Source organism: Tyto alba, unplaced genomic scaffold (genome assembly GCF_018691265.1).
Source record: "Tyto alba isolate M040663 unplaced genomic scaffold, T.alba_DEE_v4.0 Super-Scaffold_14, whole genome shotgun sequence".
In the NCBI taxonomy this organism is placed as follows: domain Eukaryota; kingdom Metazoa; phylum Chordata; class Aves; order Strigiformes; family Tytonidae; genus Tyto; species Tyto alba.
Window position 1 is genome coordinate 32,359,341 of NW_024881276.1, and position 18,201 is coordinate 32,377,541.

At 39.3% G+C, this 18,201-nt stretch overlaps 1 protein-coding gene across 1 annotated transcript in view; it reads left to right on the top strand.

The window, feature by feature from the left end:
- The window catches only part of ADAMTS5 (ADAM metallopeptidase with thrombospondin type 1 motif 5), a 46,735-nt gene extending 37,422 nt beyond the window's left edge, over positions 1 to 9,313 (top strand). The window contains exon 8 of the mRNA XM_033011378.2: positions 2,380 to 9,313. Within this exon, the coding sequence (XP_032867269.2) occupies positions 2,380 to 2,956 (577 nt within the window). The 3' untranslated portion in view covers positions 2,957 to 9,313. The remainder of the gene's footprint in view (positions 1 to 2,379) is intronic.
- Positions 9,314 to 18,201: the final 8,888 nt, after the last annotated feature.

The following is an 18,201-nucleotide window of genomic DNA, read 5'->3' on the forward strand; positions in this document are numbered from 1 at the left end:
ATCTTCCAAATTCTTACATAGCATACTGAAAGCTACCAGGAGTTGAAATCTGACTCCCAAAATGACCTTTTATTTCTATACATTTCGACATACTGATTAATAGCGGTCAAAAATGGCTTTGAGAGTGAATTTACTCTAAAACTAAACATAACTAATCTTCTTCCTGGTAAACCAATGATTGCTCACCTTAGGATACCAAAGCACCCCTGACAAAAGGAATGACTTTCCACCCAAATTAGTAACTGTATAAACCAAATCTTTTCCAATTTGTAAATATCGAAAGGGCTAGGATGTCTAAATGAAGAAGACAGTGTGAGATACACTTCATGCGATTCAGTAATGATCCTTGTGCTGGAATCCAGGCTCCACCAAAAATGTTAAAGGGACTCCATGAGGCCAGATTTGTAGCATAGATATACTTGGAAATTGAGATATTCTGTTATAATTATTCCTATGAAATTACCATCTTACTCCTCAAATCATGCCTTTAACTGAAATGAGACTGGTCAGACAGTAAAATATTATTTCAACCTCAATGCATTCAAAAAGTTGCTCCATTTAGAAAATAATAGTCAACTTGTAAGTAACAAGTACGTTCTAACTTTATTTTGGTCAAATTTTGGAGTGACAAGGATTTAGTTTTTACTGAAAATACTGTTTGAGACAATTCCCTCATGTGAGTAATTGACTTTAAAATAAACCCCTCATTAGAATAGTGAAATCTTAATTGTCTATAAACTGGTTTTACGTATGAAAGGGCAGTGGCTGTAGTAAAGTTATCTTTTCTCCACTGAGAAATAGCAGCTTCTGCATTGCTATCCATTATAAATCAAACTGTAGCAATCTGTACATTAAATGTAGAGGGAAACTATTAAATGTACAAGGGGAAACTAGTATTTCCTATTGCACACAATTGCCATAACAACATTTGTTTCTACTTCTTTCTTTTAAAACAGTCAAAACATAATCTTCTGGAAAACTTGCTTCCTAAGAACTTTATTTAAAAGGCTGTACAGCCAAATTGTCAGAAGTTGGAAAAGAGGAGAATTAAGGCTGCGCGTGCTCCTTTGAGCACATGGAGTGTTCCAGTTCTTTGTGCAGATGACTTGAACTCTTCAGCATTGCTTTTAGTTTTTGTACAAATGATTTTCTAGCTTTAATAACAAGTTTTAACAGAGTTATTTTGGCAACTGTTATGTAAAAATATTTGTGCACTGCTGCAGAGCAGAGTCCCCCCACTAGCCTGTTTTTTGCACCATATTCCTTCGGGTTTATGGTGGTGCTAAATCAATAGAGTTCATTGTCCCTTAACTGCTGGACATAGCAAGGGAATAGCACAAGCGTTTGATCAGTAGCCTGTGTAGTCTCTACTTGTGAAGCCAAAAGTCCTCAAAATTATCAGTCTTGTTCTTTAAACAATCCCAAAGGAGATCCCTTCACTTTTCTGTATATTTAATGTATTTTCTCATTCCTTTTTTTTTTTTTTTTCTAGAGGTTTCAGCACTAAACTTATCAGATGTGACATACTTGCAGAATGGCTTTGTCACAGGTTTAGAAATGAAAATACATGTCCCTAAAGTCTACCTGGTAGCTTATATACATAGTCTTTAGATTTTTTCTATATATCAGTAAAGTTAAAATAAATAACATACTTGAGATAGTGACAAGTTCCAGCACACTTGCACGTTTTGAATGCTTGTCACTTTTGGCAGAAGAGCTACATACCTTTTTCTAAATCTGATTTAAGATACTTCATAAGTAGCAACAAGGAGAACTCTGTGATGGTACAAATTAAACATTTGGGTGCACCTCATATTAGACACTTGACAATTAATCTTCAGTTTTATGACTTTCAAAGTAAACAAATTTTTTCTCAGTGATGAAGATTATTTTTAAATGTTCCCAAGGTACCTCTACCCAGATGTTACTCTGCTCATGCTTTCCTTAATCATCATTATAGCAAAGACAGTAAGAAACAGCTGTAACCAATGCATATCTCATTATCTTTCCCTTGGCAGGCAAAGCGTGCATCGTATTTCATATCTCCCACCCTTTGCTGAAATATATAAGTTATCTGTTATATTTCATTCCTCTCGTATGTGACTCACATAAAATCATTACTAAAGCTAAAGATTAAGCAATCTTAAATAAGTCCAGTAAAAATTTCTTCAAGAACATTCAGAACAATACAATAGACAAACAGTGGAACCTGGTTAAATTAATCTTAGATGAGCCTCAAGCCAGATGGATTCAGGGCCTGAACTAAAACAAAGCAAGATGTATCATGACAGTGACTTCATTAGGCGTTGCAGTAAGACTTGGGGATTACTTCATGCTAGCTACTGAATAATCTTTTTTTTTTTTTTTTCCTTCATTCAGCAAGGGCTACACAGATGTAGTGAAAATCCCGGAAGGGGCAACCCACATCAAAGTTCGGCAGTTCAAGACTAAGGACCAGAGCAGGTTCACTGCCTACCTGGCCTTGAAAAAGAAAAACGGTGAGTACCTTGTCAATGGAAAATATATGATCTCCACTTCAGAAACCATCATCGACATCAATGGAACTGTCATGAACTACAGCGGCTGGAGTCACAAAGATGATTTCTTGCACGCAATGGGACACTCTGCCACAAAAGAGGTTCTTATTGTGCAGATACTTGCAACGGATCCGACTCAACCAGTGGACGTCCGCTATAGTTTCTTTGTGCCAAAGAAGCAAGGGCAAATGACTAACTCTGTCACCAGCAGTGGCAGCAGCGGCAGCAGCAAAATAACTCCACAGCTCATGCAACCCCGCTGGGTTACGGGGCCCTGGCTTTCTTGTTCTCGAACGTGCGACACAGGATGGCACACCAGGACTGTCCAGTGCAAAGACGGGAATGGAAAATTAGCTAAGGGATGTCTTCTGTCTCAGAGACCATCAGCATTTAAACAATGCTTGTTGAAAAAGTGTTAACCTGGGGTTGTGATCTTCTTTAAAAGAGGTTCGATTAAGCCATTGTTGACATACTGGTATTAGGTTTGCCCAGACAGAGAGAAGCAAAGGCTTCAATGTACTCACATACCGTCTCAAATTATGGGCAGAATCTGCCTATTTGGACCAAATAAAGATGTGCACTGCTTTAAATAATAGTAGGGTGATCCTAATATGTCAAAAAACTAAACATTAAAGTTGTTATAAGCCCTCTGTGTCTGCAAAAGTATAAAATAAAATAGTGCAAAAGGAGAAAAACTAGTGAATGGAGGATCCTGGGATATTTGAAGGTTACAGACTCATCTCCCCTTTTTCACCTACCTCTAGCACAGTATGTCCTTAGAAAACGTTACATGTACCCATGATACCACAGTAGCTTATTTTATACTGTTTTGTAAATATCTTTAATTTGGTATGTCACTTTATATCACTTGGTCTATTAAAAAATCAAACTACGTAAGCAAAGTGATTGACCAAAGTATATCTGCAGCCCCTGTGGACTTGGTCCATTCTTCAGAAAGGGCCACAGATGTTTTACTGGAAAATTAAGAGCTTGCTGCTGGTTTTAAATAGTAATACCTTTTGGTTTTGACAAAAGGAAACACATTTTTATGCTAGGAATTTCCTGACAGCAGATCATTATTCTGTGACAAGTACCAAGATTCTCAGAAGAAGCATTGCAGCAGCTTGCAGACCAGGGATCCCCACATGTACATTGCTCAAATACCAGCATCACCAGCAGCTCCTCACCATGTGTATGTCAGACACACACAGAAGGAGGATTTGGCTGCTAGGAGGATTCTGTGTACACTTTGCTTGTAAACCTTCCACTGATTCCAGCTGTGTCACAGCTTGGGGTCCTTGTTGATGATGAACAATAGCTGCTAGCTTCTTCTTTCCAGAAAACAAAGGCATACTGTATTTTGTAGAAACTAGGTAGAGAACCAAAAATTACAGGTAAGATAATCAAGTGTCTTCTAACTCAGATACTCTGAGGCTGTTTTCAGCTGCTTTCTCTGTTATTTTCTCTATGGCTTCCACCTTGAATCTAACAATGTGTAATGTACTCACATCTTTTGAAGAGGCTATAAAGGTCAAAAAACACAGCAAGCAGTTAGTATTTTATCACCGTTTTGTCCATCATGTCTAACTCTGGTATTCGTCTTACCAGCAAAAGTTTGTAACTGTTTGTCTTTTTTGATTGTTTTGTGTGTGTTTTGGGGTTTTTTTTTTAAAGCTGTAGAAGGCATTCATGTTTTGTATATCTACCACATTTGGGAGGAAAAGGGGTCACTAGGAAGTCAAACCACATCAGGATGTGGAGGACTTGCCCAATACCAGTAAGACTGTTTCCACAGTACAGGCAGTAATAGCTGGTAATAGTTTTCATTGGCAGCAACTTCTGAGTCCTGCTGTTTTGTGAACAAGGATGGGCATTTCACCTTATGCAGGTAACAGGTGGAGGCCTGATAGCAACCCTGTTAAAATTGCTTCCTTTTATATCAGCAGGCTTTGAAGTAAGCCCTAGGATAACAGATACTGAAATAAATGGTTATAATACACTGATGAAAATAGAATCCCATCTGTCTTTTATTCTTCTGTTCATCCACAGAGGAGAGTAGGAGACTGCAGGAGGATTTTCAGACAAGCCTTACAGCTGTAAATCAGTGGTACCTGAGCACTGAAATACCCCAGGCTCTTCTGAAAATCCCAGTCATGAAATCAGTAGAGAAAACTTGTTGGCGTCTGTAGCAAGAAGGGTAGGTCTTACTCCAGGCTGACATAAACATGTTTTTTCAACTGTGGCATGTTTGTATGAACTCTTAGAAAGCATGTGATGATTTCAAAACAGCATAGAATTGCTACATCTACAAGTATGAAACCTGGAGAAGTGTCTATTTTTGTACCCTGTTCTGAATAAACAGTAATAGGGGCAGGGCCGCCTTCTCTGCCAAAATGAATTACCAGTGAGTGTTGGTTGTCATCGGCAGCTTTCAAAAGTGGTGTGGCCTTCTTACTAGGAATAGTCGTACGCAAAACTGTGGATAGTGAGGAAAATTCCCTACTTAATCTGTGATCCCACCGTAAGAACTGAGATCAAGGCTCTGAATATTTGCAGAATTCTGGAAAGTTAAGATTTATGCCTTCTCTACCTATTAACATAAGATCACTTTGAAGTGTCTTATTTTCTTTTTAAGTAATCTAATTTTTATACTTATATATCTATTACACATGTTCTAGAACCTCTCAAAAAAGTTCATGATAAATAGAAACCATCGTGAGGGGAAAAATAAGGAGACATAATGTGTCTCAGTGTAGACTTAGCATTTGTCTCTGCAGACAGCTGCTGTATTAAGTGGCATTTGTTTTTCCTGTGTTTTATCATAATAGAGACAGAATGTGCAAGTATTTGTGTTTGCATCATAGTAATAATTTATTATATACTCAGCAGGGTGAGTAAAGCTTTTGGATGCTATTCAGGCTCCAGAAGAGTAATACCATACGCGGGTATAAATTTAAAGCTTTCTTAGGTCAAGAGTGTCTTCGTCATATAAAGAGTTTATTTATAAAAAATAAATATGAGAACAAACCACTATAGTGATTTTTCCCTTTTCACTAGTATAGTAATGAAGCAAATTAAGATACAAAAAAAATAGTTGCCTTTAAATGGTGAGAGGGCAAAGGTGGCAGACCAAGGAAGCAATGTGGGAAGTATAAGATAAACTAGGTCAGCCTGCTCTAGTAAACACTTGCTTTTCAGCTGTTCTTTGTAATCAGACTCCAGTTCCAAACCTTGCTTTTGTCAGTCATGGCTATTTCATGTAGCTGATGAATGAAGAGTTGGTGCAAGGTATGTGACTGTGTCATTTCAACGTCTCAGCTAAATTCCTTGTCTCTCACACTGTTATGCCATGGTTTACATTACTACCAAGTGTTGCCAAACAGGATTCATGAAATGCATCTAGGGGATAGAAACATGGAGTATTGCTCTTTATATAGAAATCAGCAATCCTCAGTGTTAAATTTACTGCTGACTTTTTGGGACACAGCTCCAGTGCTCTTAGGTGGAGCTGGACACCTCAGCATCAGTGTTTTGTAGAGCATCTGCTTCTCAAATAAGACATTCTCACTAGAAAAGTCTGTCATATTTGGCTTGACTAAAAGAAATTAAGTTTAGCTGCCCTCCTGTGGAAACAGTTTTATCACAAGGGGGAGAGGGTATAATGTTGTGGATTAATCACAATTGTAAAAAAAAAAAAAAAAAAAAAAAAAAAAAGCAACACAGCACTGAAAAAAATAAAATAATTTATTGTTTTTGCAACTGGTATGCGAACGGATGTAATGAATTTATTTATTCTTATTTAACAAAAATACCAATTGTGCAAATTCTATATTTAAAATGTTTTGCTATCGTCTCTGTCTCTCTCTTTCTCACTCTTTTAATTTATGCTTCAAATTTATGTTGAAAGTACACCTTGTGAGTTTACATAATGTATGGCACTGGTTATTTTTCATATGTTTTTATTGAGAAAGCTTTCTGCATGAACCAGGAGTATATGTGTATACATGTGTGCACACTGTATAGATGTATATTCTTTTTCTGCTACCATCTTTTTCTTAGAGAAGTAGATTTTTAATTTTGTGACACCTCATGCTCAAAGCTCCTTGTTACACTTCACTTCGAAAATCTCTCAACTAGCAAGTCATGAAGGTCTCCGGACCAAAAAAAAAACCCCATGCCCACTCCCAAGGAAGTCAGACAACTGGCTCGGTTCGTCACACGGGCGCGTGCAGTTCGTGCTGCACGCCTCGGTGATTTACCGCCGAAGCTGGGAGGAGCCCTCCCCTTTGCTTCAGCGGGAGCAAGTTCAGGCTTCTAGTACGTGGGAGTCATCTGTATGTGAATGAAGTTTCTCTGAGTTGTCAGGGTGGCAAGCAACTCTCTCATGCAGCTTCTTACATTTAAGTGGAAACACTACAGAGAAACTCTTCTGTGCCTCTTTAAAAATATAGCTGAAACAATGTATGATTTGGTTTATGAAGACTGAACCATTAAAAAAGCTACTTTTTCAGCCTTTCCACCGTTTATATACATATATAAATTTGTATATTTGGCTATAAAAAGTCAAAAGCCCAATCTGGAAGGCTTTGCAATGTTTTACTTGTTTACCATGTTCTAGCTCTTTGTACCACATCAGGCAAAGTTAGGCACAGAAAAGCCATCAAAGCACGTGTTCCCAGAATTTCTTTGAAAATAACAGTATGTTTCCTTCCACTTTTCATCCAGTCCAACTACTGCTGAACTCAAGGGAACTTGTATTGGCCCCAGTGTAAGGAAGAAAAATGTGATATAGACAAACTTACAGCTTTTTTACAGCTTATTTAACAACACACATGACTTCTGTAGCCACTTCACCATGAGGGCAGTACTACAGACTGCAAATAATATGTTTCAAACCGTTGAAAGTTATCCTGCTTATCAGTGCCCACATTCACATAGGTTAAATCCCAGCTCAGGCTCTGCCCAGTGTCCGCTGCCATCCAGGCGCGCTCCAAGACCCAGCGCCAGCCACAAGGCTTCAGGTGAATTTGCGATGGCCAGCGGGTGATGCTTCCTCCCTAAAGGCCCGCTCCAAAATGCCGGGGCACGACTATAAGCCTTGACTCTGATAACCTTTAGGGCAGGCCTTAAACAGGATTTGCAAGGATGGAACATTAATAGTTGTGGGTTTTCAGCAATATCTTTAGGTGAGTGTTTCTCCTCGTGCCAGTGAACGCCATGGTGTTCTTTGTCACTGAGGATGATGGAGCCTGTGGCAAGAGCCAAAATTAGGTCCTCTGAGCGTGGGCTATAATTTTCAGAGAAAAAGTTGCTGGTTTGGAGGGGTTTGATCCTTTTTTTAAATTAAGTGATTAGTTTTTATAGAGTTTCCAGAGTGCATCATTGCATTCGTGCTTGTCATTGGTAACATTTTCAAGAGGTTTTTTTATGGTGGGTACACTGCTAGTTCAACATTCTTGTTTAGAATAGCACTGCAAATGCAGGTATTTCTGGTTTGTCATGTGTACCAGTAATGACTCTTAATGTAAGAGAAATTGTCAGGTCTTCAGCTGGCACCACAGAATGTAGCTTTGGGGTTTAGAAGATTTTATTACCAGTGCAAGTTTTCAGTGATAGCATACAAAATTTGAAACAACCCAGACATACATCTTCCAGGTGAATGGTGTAAGAACTTCTCTCCACATACACCGTACCAAACATCTTGATACTGTCCCACTGCTCTGCACACTGCAGAGGTGCAGGTCAAAAACAAAACTCACCATGTCATTTGCCCTGGAAGTTGTCTGTAGAGGCTCGTGGTCACTCTAAGGTCACTGAAATCATTTCCATGCACATCAGCCTTGCATAGTCCATGTTGAAACACATGCATAGGCACATGTAGAACTTAACTGTGGCTAAATGCAGGTGCATATTTTTTTGTGTTTGCATGTGTATACTTGTGTATATATAAACACATGTGTATGTATATACACAAACGAGTATTTGGGTCTCCATTACTCCCACTCACAGGGCAAAATAGTTACACCAGTGTTAGTTATACCTGTGTAAATTCAGAGTAACTTCATTACATCATTGGCTTCGCAGGAGCTGCTTCAGTCTTATACCACTGTAAGTGACAGCATAATATGTCTTTTAATTTACAGGAACTGGTTTACACAATTTATCGTATGAACTGTGAAATGTTCAGATAGTTTATCATATGCAACATACTCATTGACAGTCAGTCAAATGCATTGTTAAAATCCCGTCAGATACAGGAAATATTATACTGAATTCAAGTAAGTTGGAGACAGCGTAATACTCCTGTATAACAATAAGTCCATTGAATTTCTATTGCCAGGTCATCTGCCTAACATCAGATAAGATAAAATGAGAGAGGTATTGTAGGGAAGACTAACAGGAAAGCACAATGTTTGGTTTTGCTTAGTTTATTTCATGTGTCTCTTTATACATGCTCTTGGTGTCAGCATATTCTGGAAAGTGTCACTTTGTGCATTACAGATAACTTGGCTGAAATACCAGTACCCTTTGAAAAAACAAGATGTATCACAAAAACTTTTTTTTCATCCTAGTATGTGTCTAATCAAAGAGAGTTAACATTTTTAGAGCACTACTATGTCAGCCAGTTTACATCATAACGTTATGCAAAATATAAATTAATTTGAACTGAATTGTACAAGGTCTACACTGTACTATGACACATTGAAGGCCAATATTTTGTTTTGTAAACTATTACATATGTATAATTTACCAGTTGTAATCTTAAAACATTTGATTCTGTGATTTCAGTAAAAGTAATAAACTGTATCATAGGTCCAAAATACTTGTTCTATATGGTATATTTGTGGGCTACTGTCTGCCATTTGTGCCCTACTAGAGACAGATGAGCGAAAAGAGATCGAGCTGATCCCTACATTAAGGCATCAATATTCCTTCTATATGTGAACACTGCACTTTGGTTGTGGTGGGGTGAAGTTCTGTCAGCTTGTTTTTGTGAGTCATGAAACACAACAGGAAAGTGCAGAAAGCGGCATTTGGTGCCTCTCCAGAGCCTTCGGCAAAGTTCCTGTTTGCTGCAGTTCAGAAAGATGGTAGGTACATACTCGTGATCTCCTGAGCCTCCCCAAAGCCCCCGTGAACTCCGTGGGTTCTGTCCAGAGGCAATCTCCTGCAGAATTAGTGGCTTAAGATATTCAGAATGAGATTCATAGTTAGCCATATAAGCCAATCTAAGAGTAGTAAAGACCTGCCAGAACGGGTAACGGCAGTGTACGCTGTGCGCCGAAGTGGTGGTAGCACGAACGTGTCAAAGGAAAGGTGAGAGCAGTACCCAGGGGATTTGGCTGGCGAGACAGAGCTGTATACACTCTCCAGCTGACATGTGGCTCTTAGGATGAGTTATTAGCAAAATTTACTTTTCTAATACAACCATATTATTATGCATTATAATTCAATTTTCATGCTGATTTCTCACTTACTCTTTCTCATTCCTCAACACTAAGTTGTAGTTCCTGTTCCCAAAAAAGATGCTTTCTTTCCAAACATGAAAGCAAACTCACCCTGTCTAAATCTTACCCTGCGTGCATGTCTAATTTATTGATTTCTGGCATGTCTATGAATTTGGGATTTTGCCTTTTTTTTTAATGTGGAAGTTCTGCTTTAATTTGTTTTACAATTTGTAAATTAAATTGATTCGTATTTACAGAAACAATTCATATATGCCTAGGAATATCTTCTTCCTAGGTTTTTCAAACAACAGCAGTGAAGCTTTATAGAGCTGCCAGTACTTATGGAGAGGCCCAAGGTCTTCGGAAAAATTTGCTTAATAATCTGTTACACTACATATAAATCTGCTTGAAACACATTACAAGAGAGCGGTTCTGCTAGTGCTTGGTGCAGTATATGTCTATATATATGCACAATATTACATATTTGTAATATTACTATTATATAGTATATATATATATATAAATGTTTCAGAAAATCTTGGTGATGCATTTACAGTAGATGGCTGTAAGACTGGTTGCCGCCGATCAGAAAAATCAGTAGTCAACATCAGTGAAGGGTGCAGTGAAAAACTAGTACTAGAAAGCAGTTTTACCATTCACCCTGCCTAAAGGGTTTAGGGAGATGAGTCGTCTGCTACACTGTTCAGTAAAAATTGACCAACAGGTTTTCAACCCTCTCTGCATCTTTCCTCAGCCAGGATGCTGGGGCAGAGCAAAACCTCCACCAGCTCCTTGTCCCCTCTTGCCCACCTGCAGGTAGGAAGAGCAGACGTGCAAACTGTGCCACAACTTCATCCTCTACTTTCAGATATTGTTTTGTCTCTTAGAGAACTCCACAAGTGTCACCACCCAGAACTTCCTCTGTAATCTTGTCTGCATAGCAAGCTACAATGTCACCAAGTGATTATGGCAGGTCCTATCTTCCCAAAACACCATTTTTATTTCCCGTTTTAAAGTTTGCAGTAGCTCAGAGAAAGCCATTACTGGGAACGGAAATCCATTCATATACAAATCAAATAGAGCAGAGACAGCAGTATAGACTTTCTCAAATGTCCAGTGCTGTCATAATCCCATTACTGTGCAGGGACTGTTCTGTATCAGGAAGATGAACTCATTCTTTCTTAATGTATTTTCCATCTCTTCATAATGTGACATTTCACCTCTTCAGAAACTATACGTAATTATGTATGAGGAGGGAGGCTTCTATTCCCAAGAGGCTGAACTTGTAGACCCAAATCTCATTTTTAGGTGGGAATGAAAGATGGATTTGATCCAATTTCAGTTCTCTGGCCAGATTGATCCTTTATTTAAAAAAAAAAAAAAAAAAAAGTTTTGGAAATCTCAAAGTATATCCAATAATTAAACTAGAAAACGTTCAAGTCTTTCCACATTGCTTACACTGTTACCTCACTCCCCTTATGCTGTGCTCTGCGAAGTTTAAAGTAATAAATTCATCATGCTTAGACCACTTGGCATTCTAAGCTGACCTAAGGATAGGATTGAGGAGTAAATGCGTGGGAAAAATAACAAAAGCCAAGGAAAAATTATTATTTTCCATTCTTGGAGGACCAGGGCAGCAATCTCTTTGCCTTCCCTTAATTATTCTGGGAAAAGTGTGTCTAAGTGAAAGCGCATGGACATTTTTTAAGCAGCTGCTCAAAAATCTTTGTTGTAGCAATCATGTGCAACCTAAGAATGAGCTTATTAAAACGGCCATTGTGGCCAGTGCCACCATAGTCCCACTGCTCCAAGTGTTGCTAAACAAATACTGTAAGACAGGATATTCAGATGAAAATCTGGAGAATGTATGTGCGTTTAGGTATGGGAGAGAGGGGTGCCTCAGAAGGCATAAGGGGTAAGAAGTGTTGCATTCTGTAATCTTTATTAGCTTTAATATGTTTTGCAGCAGGGAGCTCATAAGTACATGTTTTTGCCTACCTGTAATTTGGTTCATTGGCATGTCTTGATTTCACTTTTTCAATCTATTCCTCTGTCTCAGTAAGACTTTACCTAAAGGCCCTGAATCTGCCAAACCCTCCTGCACATCCCCAACCGCGTGAGCCTGAGTTCTGCTAAACAGTCTCTCGTTAGCAGAAATGCTTCCCCGGTGAGTGGGGACTGCTGCCAGATGGGCGGCAGAGGAGCTGCATCCCCCACCCTCGCAGCAGGGTGGGGGCCTGAGCCCGGCACCGCTGCGTGGGAGCCCCACTGGTGTCCGCTCTCCCACCGCCCCCAGGCGGGAAACCAACTGAACTTTCAGATGCTGGGCACGGGCAAGGACGTGCCTGTCCCTAGCTCATCTGAGTGCTTCGTGCAGGTGCGCATCAGAAACGGGTTCTTTTTATAGCACTGGCCCTGCCAGTTGCCATTTTTCCCCCTTACACCTTTGTGGTCTTGTTCTGAGAGAATGCGGTCAAAATGGATTTTACGTTCTTTTGTTCTGGGCGCACTGAGGCCCTCCATTTAAGCTTTAAATTGCTGATGGGATCTGGGCATTCTCATGCTCATTGATAATTTTGCTTATCTGCTGTAATGATCAAAGGCCATACGCCGCGGTGATGTTTGCAGACCCAAATTCTGCTCTAGCCATGCTGGTAACCACAGAAGGGCCGTATGCACGTGTTAGTGCACATAAAGTGCACATCCTTGCAAAAAAAATGTGCAAATTGCACTCAGTTGGCAATCCAGCAGAGAGGCCCTTTGGAAACCGACCCCATGCAGCCATAAAGCCATGAAGGTACCACAGGGAAACATCTGCTTGGTAAGCAGGAAGGCACCGGGGCAGTGCACATCGCTACGGTCCCGTAGTGCCTGAGAGCATCAGGTAACTCACATCTTGAAATAGTTGAAAGCTGGCAGCAGGCCACCTAGGCAATTGCTTAGATGGCAGCTGCCCAACAGGTTGGCAAACAAGCCTAGTTACCTAGTAAAGGTGGTCTGTAACTAAAGGGTAACGAAAATTATACTGGAAACTTTCAGAGCACTTTAAAGTGGTCAATTTAAGACAGGGCCCTGCCCACTGGAAGTGGTCCTTTGCTGAACGCCTCGCTGTACTAGGACTGGCTTTGTCCAGAAAAAACAGTATTAGATACATTCTGTGTGGGCTGGGAGGAATGTTTTCACACTGATATTTATGTGGCATGCTAAGATCTGACAGCCATCCAGAGGGCTTTTGGCCAATATTTCATTTTAAATATATGCTGCACACAACCGAATAAAAGCACGTGAAATGGCATTGCTTCTGAGGAGTAAACTGAACAGCAGAGTGTCCACGAATAGTGGAGACAGACTCCGTATGGTAAACCAGCATCTACGGAGATATAGGTTCTTTTGACAGGAATTTGAGCTATGAAAGGATTTAAGGGGAAATTACCAACCAGTCTGGCATTCAAATGCCAAAATACACAGTCAGACTCTTGGCTGTACAGGCACGCTGTAATGCTCTTCAGCTTCGCTTCAAAGGGAGAAGGGGGGTTGCAGGGCTTCTCTGTGTAAACCTCAGCCTGTTCATGTATGCAGGAAATTACCATCAAAACTCTAGTCCTTCATCGGGTTAAAACAAAATGATGAACTGAAGTATTATATATGAAGAACTTCTCCTTCAGAGGAGAGGAGAAAGAACCAAAGGATGTTTTGTTTCCCTGTCCATCAGAATAATTATTATTTTGGGATGAGTTCATTGTGCATTTTTGGCTTTCTTTATTTCCCCAAAATAGTTTCTTAAGGCATGGCAGAGACAGATAGAACCTAGCACAAGTTGTAAGGTTACTGTGGAACAACTTTGCCTCCAAAAGGTCTCTGCCTGCCTCAGCCTGCTGAAGGCCTTTCCAGTACGGCTCCAGTCTCGGGCTCCTGTTCCCCAGAGCCTGCACCTTCTATGCCAGGAGCCATTTCCTTTGGCTGCATTCATTATGTTTATTTAAATCATCACCTGGTTTGTTTTCCAAACTTGTTACATTTCTAGAAACATGTAAAGGAGGATGTTAAAGACCTAGTAGATTATGGGGAAAAAAAAAAAAAAAAAAAAATGGCAAAAAAATTAGGAGACATAGTTACTCCTCATTTACAACTACAAAAGAAAAGAGGGGAAAAAGCTCCAAGAAGAAACAGTATTTATGAACAGTATCTCTTCTATCTTGAATCTGGATGTAAGCCATAACCAAGCAGCATCCAAAAAATTTTGAAAACTCAGGGAGTTAATTTAGATCTCATAGAAATCCATATATTAGTGTAAACATTAAACTATAAAGCAGGACAGCTAAAATAAGAGAATAGAGTAGCTATGGAGGAAAAAATGCCTTACTTTTCATTTAGATACAACAAGAGACAAGAAGTAACTAAGAAAGGAGATCAGACAGTTTAGGATAATTTCATACAAGATTAAACTTATCAGATAAATGTAAGGAACAAAAATTTTTTATTTGATAAGGATAAATATGAATTTCCATTAGAAGTAGTAGCTGAAGACTTCATAGCCCAATTATTTATGAGAATGTGGATATTGTTACTAAAAAACCTGGAGATTGAAGCCCAAGTGAGTTATCATTTTAAGCCTTTTTAAAGCTTGAAATGAAGTTTAGTTGATTTATTTAATTAGATATGCCAGGAGGTTCCTACCCTTGCATGGAAGCAGTTGTAGCTGTAATATACATAACACTACATCACAAAGGGGTGAGAGTGAATCAGTCATTCCTAATGTACTTCCTAATGTAACACTCGCTTTTAAAGGAAAGGGTTAGACTAGAAAGTTTCTTCAAGATACATGCTCAGGCCAGTAAGATGTACCACAAGAAACTCACCTCAGAGACAAGGGATTTAGACTTAAGCCTGATTAACAAATACCCTGAGGGCTCTTGGTGTCGTTACACAAGAGAAAGCCACCAGCTGAAGGAACAGGAACGTGAGAGCACTTCTCCTCTCCATGGGACCAGAGCAGGGGTCCCAGCTGAAGATGCACCATGACCACAAGTTGCAAAGGCTTGTTGAGGGACAGTCTCATAGATGCTGACCCCAGAAATTTGTGAGAATGAAGAGATGAAGCCTGCCTGGGAGCCAGTGTTTAAGCAGGGGTATGAGTCCAGTTCACCTGACAAGTTCAATAAAGATCCCACAAGTAAATAAATAGCTTGCTCATTTGGGACATGTCTCAAGGCGCTGCAGAAAAGTAGCTAGAGGACCACAAAAACTACATTGGTATCCATATGGCAAGAGACAGAGGTTATTTTAGCAGTGTGAAATGTTTTCTGATTCCAACAGAACACAAAAATGTGCCAAAGCAATTTGCCAGTGACAATAATGTGTAGTGTAATGTCGAGGATGAAAAACCTTCATCTGGGTTTGACCCAGTATAAACCATCCTGAAGTCTGCTCCAGCAATATTCGGTGTTAACTAACTATATCTGGGCTTTTTATCTGAGTAGTATCTGTCACTTGAATATAGATAAATATTAAATTATGTCTACACCTAAGGCAGAGTCCTTAGTGTTGACTTAAAATGTAACTCATGTTTCTAAATCATTTCAGTGAATTTGTATATCCCATGCTTAAAGTTTTTGAAAACCATATATTATTATTTTTTTAGTCTGCTATTTAACACCGTAGTCTGATTCTAGCCAAGCCCTGAAATCCCACGCAAGGCAGATTATGTTCGGTTCTCTGGCTGTCTACATATTTTCCTCCCCTATGTACCTTACAAGCCAATGCCTGAATATAGCCCTAAAAGCATATCCTTAGCATACACCCAAGAGACCACAATCAGTATCCTGTCACCCATCATATTGAACTGGTTGATTTTGCCAGGATTGTTAATAAAAGCATAATTTAAAAAATATCTCTTTACTTAAAACCTTTTTTTTCTTTTTTTAATGGTATAGTAGTTATGGAAACTGCTTCCTGCCACCTCTGCTGCCAAAAGCCACAATCCATCCATGAAAAAGAGCTCCTCCATCCAAACACATTTTTCAGTGGACAGCAGCATTCCCTGGCTGGAGCACATTCTTCCCTTCCCTTCTGGCAAACTGGAAGCCAAACAAAATCTGTAACAAATGTGAGCTGAGAGTGAGGAATTAAGTGAACTTCTTACAAATGACTTTGTATTTTTACACGTACATGCAAGAAAAAAAGAAAAAAAAAAAATCTCAGGGAGGGGCTCGGGGGGAGGGAGAAAAAGCCAGCCAGCCCCCAGGGCTGTTGAATGAAGGAAAATGTTTTCCTTTCTTAGAATGCACGTTTGGGATTAAAATTCTCTTAAAAGTCTTGGCATAATAGTAATTAAAAAAATTGGTGAGTTATTTCCTCTTCTCTCTCAGTTTTATTCTACCATAGAGGTCAGTTGCAGGATTTCTTAAGTCTGGTGTATTTCCTGCATGATGATCAAAGTTTTCTTTACGAATTTGAAAATAAAATGTTCCTATTCTTTGCTAGTACCAAAACTCTGCTTCTGTGAGCAGGCCTTTCTGGTCTTGACAGAAAACCTTCCTGTTTAATAACATGGTAAAGCTTTTAGAAAAGCTTTACAATTATTTTTATGGACTGTATTTATAAATATTATTTTCCCTCCCTAGGCGTAATTCCAATGCATGGTTATGGGGAGCTTGGTTGTCTTTCCCTTGCCCTGTTGTCTGTGACCTTTTACCCACTCAGAAAATAATTAGTACATTTTCCAGCAGATAGTTGCATGATTTTGTGCTTATTATGAGAAAACATTGTAACCAACCACTTGAGCAGTTTAATGTGCTGTTCTTTCAAGCCCCTGTATAGCAAATGAATATAAATGTACAAGAATGTGAAAGAATGGAGTGAATCAAGAATTATGATAACAATGAGATGAACAACCACTCATAAAGCAGGAATTGTCTTATAGGCTAAATTTGGAAGTTTTATTAAAATGCAGCACAACCATCATGATACAAGTCACTTTGAGATTTTTGGTTGCATGTGAGAAGAAGATAAGGTTTGAGTTCCAGTACTAATTAGGCATTGCACACATTGTGATCATCAATAATTTCCACCACAGTAGCTTCAGCCTACAAGATATTTTGCAAACAAATTGCAGAAACACGATGTAAACAGTGTAAGCACCCAAAGGCACATACAGTACACAAGCTTGAAATTATGAAAAATAGAGGGGAAGGAAAAGTAGCAGCAGAGACACAGGTCCAATCCAAAATTGTGAGGCCGATATTACTACAGTTTTGCTTCCAAGCTTAACAACAGGACCACGTCACCTAGTATTCTGTATTAATGCAGTTTGCACTGATTAAAACCCTTTTTCTCCCCCTGAAATACCTACCTTACTGAGATTTTTGCCTTCAAAATTATTTTCACTGCCTCCACCTAAGTGACGTACTATATAGCTCTTAGGTGTTTTAGCTTCTTTTATGCAATAAACATAGAAAGTTATTGCAATAGGACCTCAGAGTATTCAAAAATCCCTTCCCACTGGTTAGCTTAATGGCAGAAGTCATCCAGTGGCCCCCTCACACATGTTCTTAGTGTGTGAGTGAGTTGTGTGGCTAATGGTGGGGTCACGCAAACCCCCTCTGCAGAGTAGTTCTAAAAAAGAAGAAGGCTATCAACACAGATGTTTGCTCCCTGCTCTTGTCTCCTGTTCCCAAACTTGAGCCAGCATGCATTTCAGCAGCAGGAAAATGAAAAGAAATTAAAAGAAAAGGTAAAGCACATACGTACGATGCCGCAAAATACAGTTAAGTCTGTATCTCTAAGTATTCACTGATTAATTCATTGCTGCGATTTTCTCCCAAACAAGTTACGCTGGGTTGATCCAGGGCTAATCTAGCTAAAAGGAAGTGTCACCATTTGAAGAATAAACCTAATCAAATATCCCCAAGTTTCCCTTACCTGAAGTTGAGCTGCAAGATTTCAGAACTTGCCTATGCTTACACAGGTCAAATGAAGTGGTGACAAACAAAGAGGCACCAGAAGATATCCTTACCTCTGTTTCCCAGCTGAAGCAACTGGAAGACATAAAAGTCATAATTATCCTGTTTTAAGTCACACAGTGAGCAGAAGCACAGCCAAGAACGTACTGTGGGCTTCTAGGCTCCAAAATAGTGATGTAAAACAACTGTTTCTCTTTTACCAGGATTTTTTACAGCTGCTTTCAGCATCAGGTTGATGTTCTCAGGGTTTTTTTC